Source organism: Aulonocara sp. 'chitande type north' Nkhata Bay, linkage group LG23, assembly GCF_057382095.1.
Source record: "Aulonocara sp. 'chitande type north' Nkhata Bay isolate Kocher_YH1m ecotype deep benthic linkage group LG23, A_spYH_male_GT1.1, whole genome shotgun sequence".
NCBI classification, from domain to species: Eukaryota; Metazoa; Chordata; class Actinopteri; order Cichliformes; family Cichlidae; genus Aulonocara; species Aulonocara sp. 'chitande type north' Nkhata Bay.
Genome location: NC_141365.1, coordinates 7,706,926 through 7,723,168, shown reverse-complemented (window position 1 = coordinate 7,723,168; position 16,243 = coordinate 7,706,926). Strand labels below are relative to the sequence as shown.

General features: G+C 39.6%; 1 protein-coding gene across 8 annotated transcripts in view; it reads right to left on the bottom strand.

Moving 5' to 3' along the window:
- The window catches only part of sbno2b (strawberry notch homolog 2b), a 65,858-nt gene that overhangs the window by 16,236 nt on the left and 33,379 nt on the right, over window positions 1-16,243 (bottom strand). For 5 of the 8 annotated variants that reach the window (XM_086281512.1, XM_086281513.1, XM_086281516.1 and 2 more), the window contains 5 exons: window positions 3,562-3,735; window positions 1,995-2,081; window positions 935-1,040; window positions 656-816; window positions 431-564 (listed from right to left, as the gene is read on the bottom strand). In XM_086281512.1, the coding sequence (XP_086137638.1) occupies window positions 431-564; window positions 656-816; window positions 935-1,040; window positions 1,995-2,081; window positions 3,562-3,735 (662 nt within the window). Of the gene's footprint in view, window positions 1-430; window positions 565-655; window positions 817-934; window positions 1,041-1,994; window positions 2,082-3,561; window positions 3,736-13,473; window positions 13,845-16,243 lie in introns of those variants that run through there. The other 3 variants (XM_086281519.1, XM_086281517.1, XM_086281518.1) reach the window with 3 other exon arrangements.

Sequence of the window (16,243 nt, the reverse complement as noted above, 5' to 3'; positions counted from 1 at the left end):
CCTCATGGAACAGGTGACTCTTAACATTCTCTAGTTTCATACAAATCCTACTTTGCATTGCTTTTCTAGAAGCTCACATTTACTGATAAAAGGAGATGTTTGGTCTTAATATTGGTAGAAACTGAATGTAGGAATCCAAATGAAAGTAATTTCTGTCTCCAGTTTAACCTTCTGAACTCCCTTATATAGTTTTGAAATTACACCGAGCTCACATTATAAATATTTTCCGTAGGCCGATTTCAAATGCCCTATGACTTTACCAAAACTGTTCATGTGATTTTGTAATGAAGAAGTCAAGAAAAGGTCACCAAATAACTCACGTAGTCTTTCCGTTTTCTGAAAATTGCTAAGAGTGCTTTAATTAAAACGGCAGACTATGCAGACAGGCCTCTTACTGGCCCATCTGTTGTAGCATGTTTATCACTCTTACCATAGTGCTTTTTTTCTTCCCTTAAGGTAGTTCTCCAGGATGATTCCTGCCACAGTGCGTCCCTTTCCGACCCCTGCCCCATCTCCGATCAGAAAGCCGGCCCTCTGCTTGTTCTGGAGGATCACCTCATGTTGCTGAGGGTGCATAAGGAACGAATGATGATCAATATGCCTCCAGAGTCACGCCATTAAAAGTGCTTCATGTATTGTGTGCTGGTATGTGTACCTGGCAGGCGTATATGATAGCCTCTAGCTGCAGAGCAGACAGCAGACCATTTTTAATAGTTGACTCGGGGATGGACAGAGTGTATGTGATGTCAGGAGGAGGGACACTGGATAGAGTGTTTGTTTCCACCACTATGTCAGGATGAGAAATTCCTATAGTGGCTGAAGAGAAGAGGAAAAAAACATGTTAACCATAAACTGAGTGTCATGTTGTATTAGGGGGAAAAAGGCAGACAAATTAATGGGTGAACTGATGTTGAAGTTCATTCAAGTGGCCTACATTTGGAAGGTTTGTACTCAGCGTATGTGTCTACATGTCCCAGTTCCTCTGCTTCTTCTTCCTCGGCCTCCTCTTCCTCTTCTGTTGCTGCCTGGGTTGTCTGAGGCTGGAAGCACCACAGAGACTTCAGTAATGTAATCACAACAGCAAGCGTTGCATTTGGGAATAATATTTTGTTGTTTCAGCTTAGGTGAAGACAAGTTAGGAGAGAGAAAACTGCTGAAATTTAGAAGTAGGTGAGCAGTTAGTATGAGGATAATGCACACTGGAAAAGTTCCTTAAGAAGGAATATTAACCAGAAAATTAGCAAAATAACAAGTGAATAAAATGCATGAAGCCAATTAAAGGAGATTGAATTGAGAGATTTGAAAAATGTAGTCAAGCAGACAAAAGACAGAGAGAGTGGAAACGGAGAGGACCTCTTTTTGACAGTCAGCTGAATATTACAATGCCTCTTTTCCTGTCAAAGTAATCTCTGTTTTTTATGTAATGTACATTTGTGGCATGTACAATATGCCGCCATGCTTTTGTCACCTGTGGTAATACAGATGGTAGACAGGAGCATTACAATTTACCTTATGAAGTTTTGCTAAATTCAACGGGACCCCCAGATGAGAGCCATGTTAAGTTTTCAGTGTAAAACATCTAAAAGATGCACTCAAAAAAATGAATTGCCCTCCTAAACATGAAGCAGTAATTTTGAATAAAATGCAACTGAAATATGTACAAATCTAATGTTTATTTATTCAAATAATGAATCAGTAAGGGAAATATGCTGGGTATTAACTAAACATATACGAATCAATTAAATTTAATTGGACCAGATTCCATTAAATTTAGTGTTTTACATTGAACTAATATAACACAATGGAATTACATGGAAATCAAATTACTTCAAGACAGGATTTTGGGCATATTTTTTGAGTGAACTGCTGCAGCTGCTGCAAATAAGACCTAAAACATAATCTATATTTTATATATGATTCCCATATATGATTACTGATGAGTAAGCTCAAGGAGTTTAACTTTAACATCAGACTGGAGAGGTTAACGTGACTACCTGGAATCCTCCTAAAGGTGGGGTGCTGATAATAGCAGATATATCCTCCAAACTTGCCAAGCCTTGAAACCTGCTGGTGCCATTCTGCTGTCAAAAAAACATAAAATAAAGAAATACAAACTCAAATAAAACACTGTGCCTAAGAAGGATTAAAGCAAAGAAAGTCGAGAGTAATCTGCCTGTGCATTTGTGTCTATATGCATGTGCACGAGAGCGATGGGGCACTCTCCTAAAGCTGCACTAAACAAAATGCATTTTATTTGACTGGCAGTGAAAAGCCAGCAATGACAACAACAACAATGAAAGGAAGATAAAGGCATGGGAAATATAGTCTGGGAAATATAATGAACGAAATGAGGGCAGAATGAAAAGGAAAAAAATAAAAAGGCTTTCAGAAAGCAGGGAAAATAAATGTACTCTGATCATATCAAAAAGATATCCACGGACCCATCTAATTCAAAGAGAGCTTAACAGGAATGAAACTGCAGGCTAGAGGAACAACTATTGAAAACAAAGTTGCTTTCCTCGGGACACTGATTTAGAGAGCATGAAAGTGCATGCATACTCCTAATTTGTCTACAACAGAGAAAACAGTTAAAAAATGTAATGACCAAAGAGAAATGTTTAACAACAACAAATTTTATCTAATGGATACAAACATAATTCCTGAATGAAAAGACGAGACACTGGTCATTGCAAACAGCAACAGCGTAAACCGTAAAATCAACTGGGAAAACCATTGTTCAACCTCGGCACCAAATGACTCTCCTGCTATATGTAATAAGAATTCAATATGAATAAAATAACTGTGTCATTTCCACCAGTGCTCAGAGGTTTAACGGCTTAAATATGTGAGATTAAATACCATCACATCGGTGCGTAGTTGAAGGTTTCACTGTACAATGAATTAAACGCAAAAAACTACACATTAACAAACGTACTGGTAGCTAGGTAGGTGGTAAAATGGTGTGCTAACAGCACAGAAAGATGATAATGATATTAGATAAGAAAGACAGTAGATATGCACCAAAAGATATGCTGCACAGTTACTATATGAGAGCTGTGTCTGCTGCTTAGAAGTTTTTAATTCACAGCTTATACTTCATAAGAATGGACTTGTGCACAGCCACAACATGAAAATCCCAACTTAGAGTGGAACACTAAATCAACATTATATTATGCTCCAAGTACTTTACACTACAAGCCACATTCACCCATTAAAACAGCGCTTTATCTATCTCACATCCACAGCTCCAGCTAATTTAGACTCACCAATTAACCTCACATGGATGTCTTTGGAATGTGGGAGGAAACTGGAGGTGACAGTGCTAACCACTTCACCGCCAGGCTGCAGACGCAGTCGTAAGGCAGGAAAGCACTAGTGTTTACGGGATACAATGGACAATATAACCCTTAGCTACTGTTTGTTATTCGATGCCAACTTCCCCCAGTGAAGACATACGTATGCTGAGGCAAACAAGTCTGTTGCATATCATATCTGTAAGAGGTAAAGGTGTGGTAACCAGTTTTTCTGGTAATGACATGTGAGCGAGTGCTTGTTACTGACCTCTAACTGGCTCTGTGCTGGTGTGGTGGTACTAGTGCTGACGTCCCAGATTGTGGGCACTGTGTCCAGGTTCTCTGCATTGATGAAGGACTGGGTATCAGCATACTCCGACAGTGAGTCAGTCGGAGAGGAGAACAGAGAGTTTGTGGAGATGTCATCAAGGCAGGGCAGGTCCTGCAGGCAAAGAAAAAACGGGACGAGGTGTTAAAGGTAAACTCTAAAACGGGACAAAATTTAGGGCAGAGAGTTCAGTAGATCTCTAAATAAAGAAACAATATTTATACCCACATCCAGACACGGTCCCTCACCATCAAGCTTTATGCAACATAAAGGGGGCGCAACAAAAGCTTTTTTTAAAAATGTAACAGACACGGCACCAATACCAAACAGCAAAAGAAAAAAGGTGTGGCATGAGGATGAATGGGAGTGATGTTTGGATAATAAAGGAGCCGTATTCATTCTGGATTTTAGCCAAGTTACATTTATTTGGGTGTAACACGAGTAGCCCAAACAAAATATAATTACACACAGATGTGAGAATGAGCACGTGAAGTAGAACGTGAGGGGAAGGCACAATAAGGCTGCTTGTGTGTATGTTTGTCATTTCAGCTATGGCTGCCTTCCAGTCGCGCCTCTATTCATATCGTTTCCAAACCATTAGCATGCCATGTTCCTTAACTAGCCCCTCACAGGCACCCCTAGGCCCCCTGAGACTTATAAACATGTATTTGGAGAGATAGGAATTGAATGACAACAAGAAACTCAACAGAGGAGAAATCTCTTTGTGACGTCCATAAATGAGTCGGTGTATAAATACACTCTGGGCAATGTATGGAGATTCCCACAACACACTGTTCCCCATACACCCACTAGGGGACCACGAGGCAACTGTGAATACTTCCCCAAAGAGACTAACGTGCTTATTTGGAAATTTGGGAAAATTTCAACATTTCTCCAAATGTTGATCTCTGTTAAAACACAATAAGCTCTAAGGACTGAAGATGGCTTTGTGGGAAGAACAATACTATGCTTACAGAACAAAAGTAAGAAAAAAAAGTCCACAATCATGCAGAATCATTAGCTGAGCTGCTGACTCAGTCCTAACAATCCGGTAGGACTGATTAATACTGAGAAGCTGCAGGAACTTCTGTCATGGCTGTCTGTTAGCCATTACTCACAGTTCAACAGAAAATGTTTCACAAGCATGAGAGGACTAGACGTAGAGCTCAAAGTGTTAACATGACAACATCACGTAGGAATGGTGAACAGGAAGGACTATAAACAGCAAACAGAGAAAAAGTGGCTCTGCCCCACATTTGCTTACATACATATTTGTGTATTTTGTCTTTGTGACATTAGAGAAACAAAGCAACTTATTAACCTATTATGTGGATGTTTGTGGATTGTAAAGTGCACTAAGCTTATCAGTGTTTACTGCTCACTTTATGCTCTTCAGCTCCCTCCCTGTTCCTTTCTCTTTCCTTTTCTCCTCATGTTTGTGTATGTGTGCGCTTCCTGAGGGCAAGATCAGGCATGAGCTCTGCAATCAGACTCTCCAAAGTTCTTCTAGCCTACGGACAGCTGACTGGAACAACTGGCTTTTGTATGGAGAAGAGTTGTAGATAAGAGTGGGTGTCCTATACTACCACTCCCAAACACGCAACTTGGTCACTTTATATCACTTTTATATCACGTATCCGTTTACTAGTTTGTTTCTCTATTCTATCAACTATGTGACTTTCTACCTCATGCTATTCCATGTCCTAATTCCTTTCCCTGCTCCCTCCATTCTGTGCAATTCTGACTTGGGATAAATGAATAAACAACAAGGCTTGGAAAAAGGACACAGTGTCACCAGAGGCATCGTTCCACTGAGGCATAATTGCGGAAACACACGCATAAGCGCAGACACACGTATAAAAATTATTAAGTATTGCCTGTCTTTCTTACAACACACTTAACCACAAATTTGATAAAATGTTACAAGATGAGTTTAGATACAAATACAGACCTGATGAACAAACAACACAAAAGAAAACCCCCTAAATATAATCTAATCTGAGTTACACCTACAGCTGTCATATTAGCTTTCCTCATAAAGCCGGTTAGGGTTATGAAACTCTCAAAACCTTAACGATTCTTATTTTGCACATCACCATGAATTCAATCAAGCTTGAAAAGAAAACAAGGGCTAATTTAATTTATTCTACAAAAATGGCTAATTTGTATGCCAGCTGATTATTGCTTAGCGCCACATTATGATGAGACTTCTCGGTTTTCTGCATCTTGTAAAACCATGTAACATTATGTGCTTTGCTGTTGCAGTGTTGTTATATTAAGACAACCAAAATGATACAGAGGAATCACAGAAAACTGCGGCAGTCTGGTGGGTGCTAACCCAGACATGTCCAACCTCAGAACCATGCTAATCGAGTTGTTAAGCAGAGCGTAACAGAGGCAGCAGTGTTTGTCCCCCGGCAGGCCTATACCCAGGGCTACTCCATCTACTGCTCCTAACACTGGGCCCTGCCAAGCAGAGATAAGGCTTGAATTCCAACTGCTCTGATGGTAATCTGGCTCCTTCCACAGCTCACAGCCTTACAATCATATAACTGCTAATCCTGCCTCACACTTTCTCCTTTGCACTCTTTGTATCTGTTGCGCAATAAAACAAATATCTGTGTGTGTGTGTTTTTTTGTGGCCAAATTACACATTTTATTTTATTTTCATGGAATAGGTGGGAAAAAAACTGTGTTTGTACAACAGCGAAACATGTGAAAGTCCATGCACATGCTTTTTCACATCATCTGTCCACCATCCTGTTTTTTGCTTTTCACATGTTCCTCTTTCACTTCAGCTTCTTCTCTGCTGTGAATTGTGAAGCCAGTATTATATCCTCTCTTTACAGTAAAGTTGAAACCCTCAACACATGCAGTCATCCATTTGACCAAATGCCTGCAACAATGACTCCCAATTACCTTACTGCAAGAAGCTTTGTATGGAAGCTACCGGCACATATGAACACGAACACTGAACATCATGTATCCACAGCAGTAAATTGTACTTGAGTATCTGGATAATAACAGTTATCTGTCTGTTGATGATTAATGTAGGCACATGGCAGTGAAAAACAACCTCAAAGAGCCTTTCCAGCACACGAGATGCCTGCAGAGCAGTAGAAGTTGGTGTTTGTGGTTGAAGATGGTGGTTATCAGCTCTAAGAATCAGAACTGGAAAAATACACTTCTAAACATAACCGCCCACCAGCAGCTTAGCTTCTTTATTTCCCTAATCTGCTAAAGTTGATGCATTTATTGCATGACGAGTAACCTTAAACAGTTTCACACAATCTCCAGCCCTTACAAAAAAATCCCAGTGAGTCCATAATCGTAAGATGTGAAAACAAAATTTAGGCTAGAATAAATATTAGCCAACATATTACGGTAAGGAGAAGTATTTATCTGTCCTTCACACACACACACACACACACACACACACACACACACACACACACACACACACACACACACACACACACACACTGCAGTTGCCATGACAGAAGGAAGGAACAGCCGTTTCTAATATAATGACCACACTGTCAATAATTAGCCCTGATGATAAACTCATGCAGTGTCATACAGAGGACTCTAGCAGCCCTGTCTTTTACTTAGCTTTATAAGCACATCAGTTTACAAATATTTCTCTTCCTTTTAAATGAAAACGCCCTTTTGGAATACTAAGGATTATCAGACACAAACCCTTCTCAAACACATCATTAAAATAATATTTTAAAGGATGCTGCCAGTATTTCCAGTCATGACATCGTAAACCGTTTTTACACAAGGTGTCTATTTTTATTTGTTTATTTTCCTTTTTAGTTTTGAATGGTCAGTTCCTCTGTTTTGTTGTTGTTTTCATTACTAAGTCTAATGTTATCCAAGGACAGCCACATACCTCCCGTGACACACAGGGTGTTGTCAGCTGTCTCTTTTCACTGGTGTTTTCTTTGGCATGCGGGAAGTGCTGACAACAGTTGATATCCCGACAATAGTGCAATAAAAAGGAAAAATATTATTACCGATTTCAAGCTAGTAAAAGCAGTAATTTATTGAAAAAATTAATCATCTGCATTTAGTAATGTAATACTACCACAGCTTTACCCCGCTACCAAAACACAACCTTAACGTAAGAGCTACTGTATACTGTCCCAGGCCACGTCCTGCTAAACTCAATAACCTCTCAATACAAGGCCACGCTGAAGCCTCAGCCAGGCCAGGCCCAGGGCTTTCCCCTCCTACACACTGCCAGCTTGGCTAAATTTTCCAAGGCCAGGAAACAAGTCACCCTGGCCTCCCACTTACCCTACACACCCACACATGTACACAAACACACATGCACACCTCAAATAACCTCACGAACACAACCTACATTTCTGTCATCTCCTGCTTATTCACTATCCCAAGCTCTAAATGTCCATCCCCCTTGTTTCTCATCCCCGGCAACTTTGTCTCTCTGCCCCTTTGGGCATCTCTTCAATGTTTAGTTTTGTTTTCCAGCAAAAACTCAGCTGCAAGAAGATTGTCTGTGTAATCCAACACATGACTGATTGATATGGATGTAGCTCAAGCTCAACTGTCTCTGGATTAAGCACAGCCCCTTTTCAGCCCTGTCTTAATATCCTACAGAATGCTTTAAGATCATGAAAATACTGGTGTACCAATATTAGTAACAGTAGTAGTGGGAGGGTTAGACGTGTGAGAGTCACACCACACTCTGGAGACTGATAGTTGTAAAAGCTAATAAAATGCCAAGTTCTTGGTAATGTCAGTAGTGTAAAATGACTGTGTAAGCCAGCATGACCCTGTCAACAAGCCAAGTAGGTGTACTGAAATCTTATCTGTCAGATTGTGTGGTCTGTTTATGTGGATGCAGTGATGGGATAGAGTTTTCATATAATCCACAGCACCCCTATGATCAGCTGACTGGAACAACCCGAGACTGATCTCACTGGGGTCAGCTGTTGACCTTATCCATGCAGTCAACAGAACCTGACTGATGATGTTTGTGTGCCTTCTTAAGATGTGGGTCTGGGGCCAGTAACTGAAAAGCCACTACTGGTGTCTCTCATTCTCTGTGGATTATGTTATGCCAAACTGTCTGCATGTCAGACGGCCCTGACATATCTACCGGACTGTGACTTTAATAGCACGGCTGTAAGCTTTTCCTTTTCCTTGACCCCATACAGCTTAAGGCTGGTGCTGACCTTAAAAAAAAATCAAGTTCTTTGATTAACTTGCTGTTGAAAAAGGGCTTCTTTGATTTTTAGCATTAAATGAATTTGTGGACAGAAGGTTCTGTCTTTTGACATGCAGACATAAATCAGCTTAACCAGAAACAGAGCTTTGATCAAGGAGCCAATTTGTCAAAAAGCCACTTTATTTCTGTACACATGGAAAGTTTTACATCTGTTCTGGTCTATAAGACCCTTTAGTCACACAACCTCCCAACCAAAGAAAATATATTCAAACACTTTTAAATGTCAGCCACTGTCAACAAAATGCATTCAAGTTCAGCAGCTTCGCAGCTCACAAAGAGCTCTCCTCAGGATCCTCCCTAAGTGGAAGTCGACCTTTGACCACATTTCATTAATCAGTGCTAATAAAGAAAACCTAACCCAGTGGACTTTCTCTGACAGAACTTAGTACATTTTCTATTTTAGGGTGAAAAGTCTGATTAGTAATCAGCTATTTCTGTTCTATATTCCTTTTTAAAGGTTAAAGGTCAGAGCGATTGTTTCCTTGTTTAGCCAGCAGACAGTCTGGTCTAATCGGCACCAGACTAACCTATGCTAATCAAAGGGGTATATTCAGTCCAAATACCTCCTGACAGGCAGGCCTTCATGTTGTGCAAAGTCTGACTCAAGAAAGCCAGCTTGTTACTTACAACCCTAGTGTTTTCATGTGTTCTGGAAAATAAAAGGATGCCGTGTCTAGTGTCCCCAGCTGGACGGTTCTTCTGCCTGTAGGGGAGCCTAAGGTTCACACGGAGCTGGGTACTAGAAACTAAAAGGGGTAAATTTTAGCAAAACCAGTTGATCTAAAAAACTAATTACTTTCCTAGCAATAAAATCAAGTAAAGGCAAAGTAGTTAAAGATAAGAATGAGAAGACAGGAAGTCATCTACAGAGGGTGAGCTGACACAAAGCAAATTGTAGTCAAAGAAAAAAAAAATAGGGAAAAGGGGGTGGGGTCAATAGTATTTACAGAGGCTACTCTTCTCAGTACATTTTCTAAACACCTTTCTACAATTCTTCTGTAGATTAAAGCCATCTAAGAGTCCACTAACTCTTTGTCTAAGACGGACTCTATAATGTTGAGATCAGGGATCTATGGGGGGCACAATATGCTGCAGGGACTCCTTATTATTCAGGTCACTGAAGACAGATCGTCATGATCGCGGCTACATGCTTGGGCTTGCTGTCATGCTGCAGCACGAATATGAGACCAGCGAGCTACATTGTTGATTGTAAGGGTTCATAGATAAGAAATGAAACGTTTGTACAACACTATGCAACTCAAAGCAAGACAAGATTCTGAACATGTTTGTGAGACAAAAAAAACAAAAACCGGTGAAAAAACGCACATTAAAGTGACTCACTCAGAATCACACTGTGTGTCTGTTTTTGTGTTCTATGTGGGCCTGCGTGCTCAGAGCTGAGAAAAGTGGATGTAAGGGGAGTGTTGACGCAAGATGACAGAAATTTCAACACAGCATACCACGAAGCACTTGCAACAGAGGTAAATCCTCTGATTTGAAACAGTCGCATTCAAAATAGAGAGGATTTAAAATTGTTTTAAAACTTGTTATAGGGGAATAATCTATACTAGATGCATATGGTAAGTTACTGCTTTAAAAGGTAAAATATTATTGGTATTATAAAGTATAGCCTAAGCTAATATTCAAAGCATAGTCTAGGAAAAGTTTTTCTCTTAAGAAGAAAGGAAGTCTGCAGATGTATGAAATCAAAAATGTACTTCAAATAACCTTCCTCTCATCTTGTACATGACACACACCCACACTTTGACACCTTTTGTCAGTTAAGTACCTTGTGCACAATGAGCCTGTAAGGTACGGACTTTGATTTTGTTCCCGATCAAGGAACACCTGCAACACTTTTTCTCCTGGCTATCCAACGAAATCAGAACTTTCTATAAAACAATATGTCCAATATGTCACTTTCACACTTAACACATCTGGTAAGGGACACAGAAACCCTTAGCAATTTTCATCCTACATGAAGCCAAAACAATTAAAAACTTATGGTGCTGTTCAAATGCCTTTATTTATTTAAAAGAAACTGACCCAGCACTTCTATATCAACCGTATTCTAACAATATTCCAGAGCATGTAAAAAGAGTATCTCAGCCATCGCCTAACCATCTCTGATTTACTTACTGTTAGTTCAGACAATAACAGCCAACAGACAAGATCAAGGGTAGACAGGTCCACAATGCCAAGAAACCGAATCCTTTCTATGATATAACAGTGCTGCTATAATACAATAACCTGATAATAAATCCTAAACTAGCCTCGTAATAAGCATGCCCCAGTGGGGCATTTTACAAAAAGTTAAAAGAGTTTCCAAATATGTTTGAAACAAGTTTCTCACATTAAGTTTAATAACATAGTATTTTATTCAAGTTTGTACCAGAGGACTTTTAATTATGCCTTGCTCTAACAGGCAAACGGTCCGGGAAATGCAAAAGCTCTTGAATGGAACGAATGATCACAAAACAGTTATACATGTTCATTAGTCTATTCTATTTAATTGTGTTTCATAAAAAAAATACTATTACCGGTAACTTCATTTTGGCGACACAGTTTTAGGACTCTAAAAAATAATGTGCTGAGTTTTCTCATTTTAGTATTACTACGCTGACAGTCATGTTGTTCTAACGGCTGTCTTCCTTTCCGTATGCTGTCGTAGTTTTTCAATCTTGTATCCTGTGTCGTAGTAGAAACATTACTAGCCAGAAATAATTAGCTTGAATGTCCCCTGGTTAAGTTGTCTGTTCACCTAGCACCACTCTAAAATACTGCGATTACAACTGGCAGTGAAATGTGATATTTTTTTGATATAATGCTGCTTTCAATCAAACCCATTTATGCACTGCTACATACAAAAAGACAGCATGCATGTGAAGCGAGGCACCAACCTGCAGCCTAAGAAAACTGCACATCTTGCAACCAACCTTTGTCTTCTTTTATCAGTGACCCAGTACCCCCCTCCCCACACACACACACACACACGCACGCACGCACGCACGCACACACACACACACACACACACTCCCCGAAGCACTCACTTAATCTCACCATCATTGTTTATTCACTTCCCGTCAAGTACACGCCTGGGGTCACACTTGAGGTTGAACGTACTACCAGGAAACTGACAACATGTGCCCACCGAGAGGCTTCCCTGCACCTTAAATGACAGGTTCACAGTCTTGCAATGTAACAGTAATTAGTACCTTAAATAAGAAACAAGCTCTAGAACAAGAGGTTCTAGGTTTGGATAAACTTTTACTACAGATTTCTCCATGCGTTCAAGTTTGAATTTGATCAAACAGGTGGCCACACTTTAGTATGCTAAACTCTGACTCTCTAAATGGTCACTGTGTATTGGAGGGAAGGCCACAGCAAATAATGTGCAGATGTGCAGCTGACTTTTGTGTTAGAAAGATGATTAAATACTGTGTGCCTAAGATTTTTTCATGCACTGATAATATCCATGCATGATGTTTTTTTCTCTTTTTTAATATGATTAAAATGTGTAAATTCCTTGGAACTCATGACTGGACCCTTTTTCAATTTTTGCTGAAAGAAGAAATGCTGACATGGGATTAGCCAACTGACTTAATCAGAAATTCACTGGTAATGGGCTCAGCAAGCCTTTCCCCAAATCAAGTCATTAAATTTGCCACATTTTCACTGACACCGTGCAGTCTAATGAATCATAATTCAAAAAATAATGATGGTCTATTTACAATCCAGCACAACAATGGCCAAATTTAATAGTCATCCACAAAACCGGCAAGACTGCCATTTAGCCTGACAAGATATCAGGTTCTAGCACTTAGTGGTAGACAGCGTGGCGTGTGGCACATAATAATTTGTCAGAGTTTGTGGCCGTGTGCAGCAGATGATTGGCTGGCAGACTGGTCTGTCGGCAAAAAATATTCATAAACTGATCTAAAAACTAACAGACCATCTTTCATAATCATTTACTCTAAGACAGTTAAATAGGGAAGCAAAAAGCTTAAAGATATAATGAACAAAGATGAGGTAACCTTCTTTCTTTCAATAGAATTAATCATATTCGTGCTCTACACCAATTTCAGTCTTGGTGTAGGGCATAATCAGAGACATATCTCAATCTTGTTCAGGAAACAAGCATTTGTAAGCGCTACTACAAACTAATTTAAGAAGTTTTTAAAATACATCTTAATATAGTACGAATTTGTCAGCTGTCAGAAGTGTCTCAATACAGTTACTTTACAAACAGATCAAATCCAAAGAAGGCCAAGCCCATATAAAAAACCCTATACTACAATAAAAGAAACAACATAGGCCTGTCTCCTTCAGCGCTGTTTTTAGAGGAAGCGTTTATAAAATTAATTCAAGGAAGTTGAAATTAAAAATACAACGATGGCTGGGTAATGAACTGTTATCAAGTTCCATGACAGGGACAATAAAAACTCTTCACAATAACAGCCTACAGTTAGTCACGAGGCTTTTCTATTCATAGTATTCAAGGGCTGATCGTGACATTAGAAAATAAAAACGGCGAGTGCTTAAATCAACACTCTTCATTCAACTTAAAATATATGACAACAAGATGCAAACAGTACCTTTGGTAGCGGTTTTCCCAGCTGAGCATAAAATTTAGTCCAGAACTGCATGAGAGACATGGATCCAACAGCTGCAGTTTGGGGGAGTAAAATATACACACACATACGCTCCTGCTTCACCTTGAATCCCTGAACTGGACAGTCTCTTCCATGTGTTGATCAAAGTGTTGGTAATCACTTTACAGCTGGTGCGCTCCCACCCAGCACAGGACTCTCACTAGCCCCTTCACAGTTCCTCTATGGTTCAGAGCACACATCTGCCTCTACCACAGATCTGCTGTGGGCAATGAGCTCACACCTACAACCTCTCACAAACAGAGATACAAGCAACTCTAAAACATACTTCCTGCTTCACCAGGACTGTCAGGTATTTGCATAAGGGGTTTAGTCATAGTGATTGTGGACTAGTTCCTCTGAGCTCAAAAAGGTGGTTGGAGAGCGAGTGAGAACAGAGGAGGAGGGGAGGGGAGAGGTGGGGAGAAGAGGGAGGGAGGAGGGGAGGAGCTTTCAGGAAATGATGCTTTTGTTGGTAAGTGACTAGAGTTACTGGCAGTAGGGCCCATTTTACTGTACATGGTGTAACTCAACCGCATTTGTAGTGTAAACAGTATTGCGCTCTGGACCTGGCCTCTCCTCACACCCTGCTGCTTACTGCTATGTTTAATGGGACTCGGCCACTATTTAATCATTATTATATTTAGAGGCCAAATCCCTGCCTGGCTTGCTGTCTTACTTCATACTCTTTTTTTGTGACTCTTTATCTAGAAAGATTCATTTTTAGGCCAGTCACTATTCTTTTAATAAATGCTGATTAATATAAGGTAAATATTAATACACACAAAAGCTAACAAAGGCAGATGCAACAAGTTGTCAAATAAGCTTTCTGGGAAGGGTGTGTCAGGTATGACAGGACACCTTTTTTCAGATATAACAGCACAGAATAGGATATAGTTTTCGATCAAGAGAGCTTCTTCTACAACCATTAAAGAGATTTTATGAAAAAAAGAAAAAACAGCCGAGATTGTTAAAAGTGCGTGTTTTCAATCTCACAGGGTCTTTCAAAGATTAGCCTATCTGCACACCTATTCATAAAAAGTTATTACTGCTTACTGGAACTATGGGTGTGATTGTAAAATGCAAACAACAAAAAAAAAACAAACAATATTCTGGGAATCTGACTGCTTATCAAAGGCAGCAACGTGCCAGTTTTTCTAAAACAAGAGCAATGTTAACTGTCCAACTGTCCATCATAAAGGAAAACATTGTGGTATTTAAAAAGAGAAATAATGTGATTTATGTGAAACACGGGGGGCCTATTTGTACACCCAGCTTCCAGGAATACATGATATCAAGCATGGAGAGGTACTGTAATGTCCATCTTCACTGAATTGAAGGGGAGTCAGGCTCTCAGAGACAGAGTGGCGCCTGTCCATGGTGTCATCATTGTATGACTGGGAATCCTCTGAATAATTTGTGTATGTATGTGAGTCTGGGTGTGTGCGTGTGTTTCGTTTCACATGGAAGGCCACTGGGGAGAAATTAATCATTGATGTACTTCTTTCGAACTCCTAAACACACCTTGCTGCTTCACAACCAAAAGAAGTACCACTTTATTTGAAAGGGAAGTACACCATCATAAACGTGGAATCTTTTCAAACGTTTATCACTGCTGTCATCAAGTGTCACTCAGTTAAAAATGTCATTTTTATGACAACTTGACATTAACTAATAGTTTGGGTTATATAACTACAGTTTCCAAATTGTACTCTTGCAGTCGGGATCAAGTACATAGTCATGAAACAGTTATATTACTGTTGTGGCAATATCAAGCCAATATCAAAGCCTTCTATGTATCACAGCTTAATGATGTAATGTTAACCCATAAAGCTAAACAGTTTACATACCCTATAAACATATCATGCTCATAAAAGGTTTACAAGAAGCTATGTCTTCTTGGTGAATGTGAAGTGCATCAACTTCGCATTTAAATGACTTATATGAACAAGTGCCGTTTAATAACATAATCCAAAAATATGTCGATAGTCACCTGTAAGTCTTATGCTGACCCTTTCAAATACACAAATGAATGCATTCCTGACTTTACATACAAAACATCAGGATATAGTCTTATTGTCATATGCGCACAGCTGCTTTCAGTGATCTACAAAAGCTAAGTGGCAATGTGAAGCTACGTGAAATGGGGCTAACTGAGACCACAAACAAGCAAAGCTGGTTTGATTTCCAAATCTGATTTTGATTCTAGCCCTCAATGACTTTGAATCATTTGAATCCTTTGTCACATTTGATGACCCTTATCAAACAGGACCAACAATTGTATTTTTCCATTCACTGTGATGATATCATCTCTAACTTGCAAGGTAGACACGGGTGCAAGTCAAAACCTGACTATTGCAATAATTATTTTTTGTTAAGAAATACTCAGTTCCTAAACAAATGAGAGTAGAAGTTAAACTATCCGAACCTAATATTAAGGCACACAGTCTTCACGGAAAACAGTGCACCTATTAACAACCCTTTAAATTAACACCTTTGACCTCCTCCTTCGGAAACTAGGCCAGTCAAATGACTGTGCTGGAGTGTCTTATAAGGAAGTAACCGAGAAATACCAACTGATTTATATCATGACAGGTTTGCCACAGAAAAAAAGAAAGTCAAGACAAACCAGTTCGTCCTCTTACCGCACACCATATTCCAACCCCCCCCCTCCAAGAAAAACAACAAAAACACCCTGAGAACTTTCAAATTCACC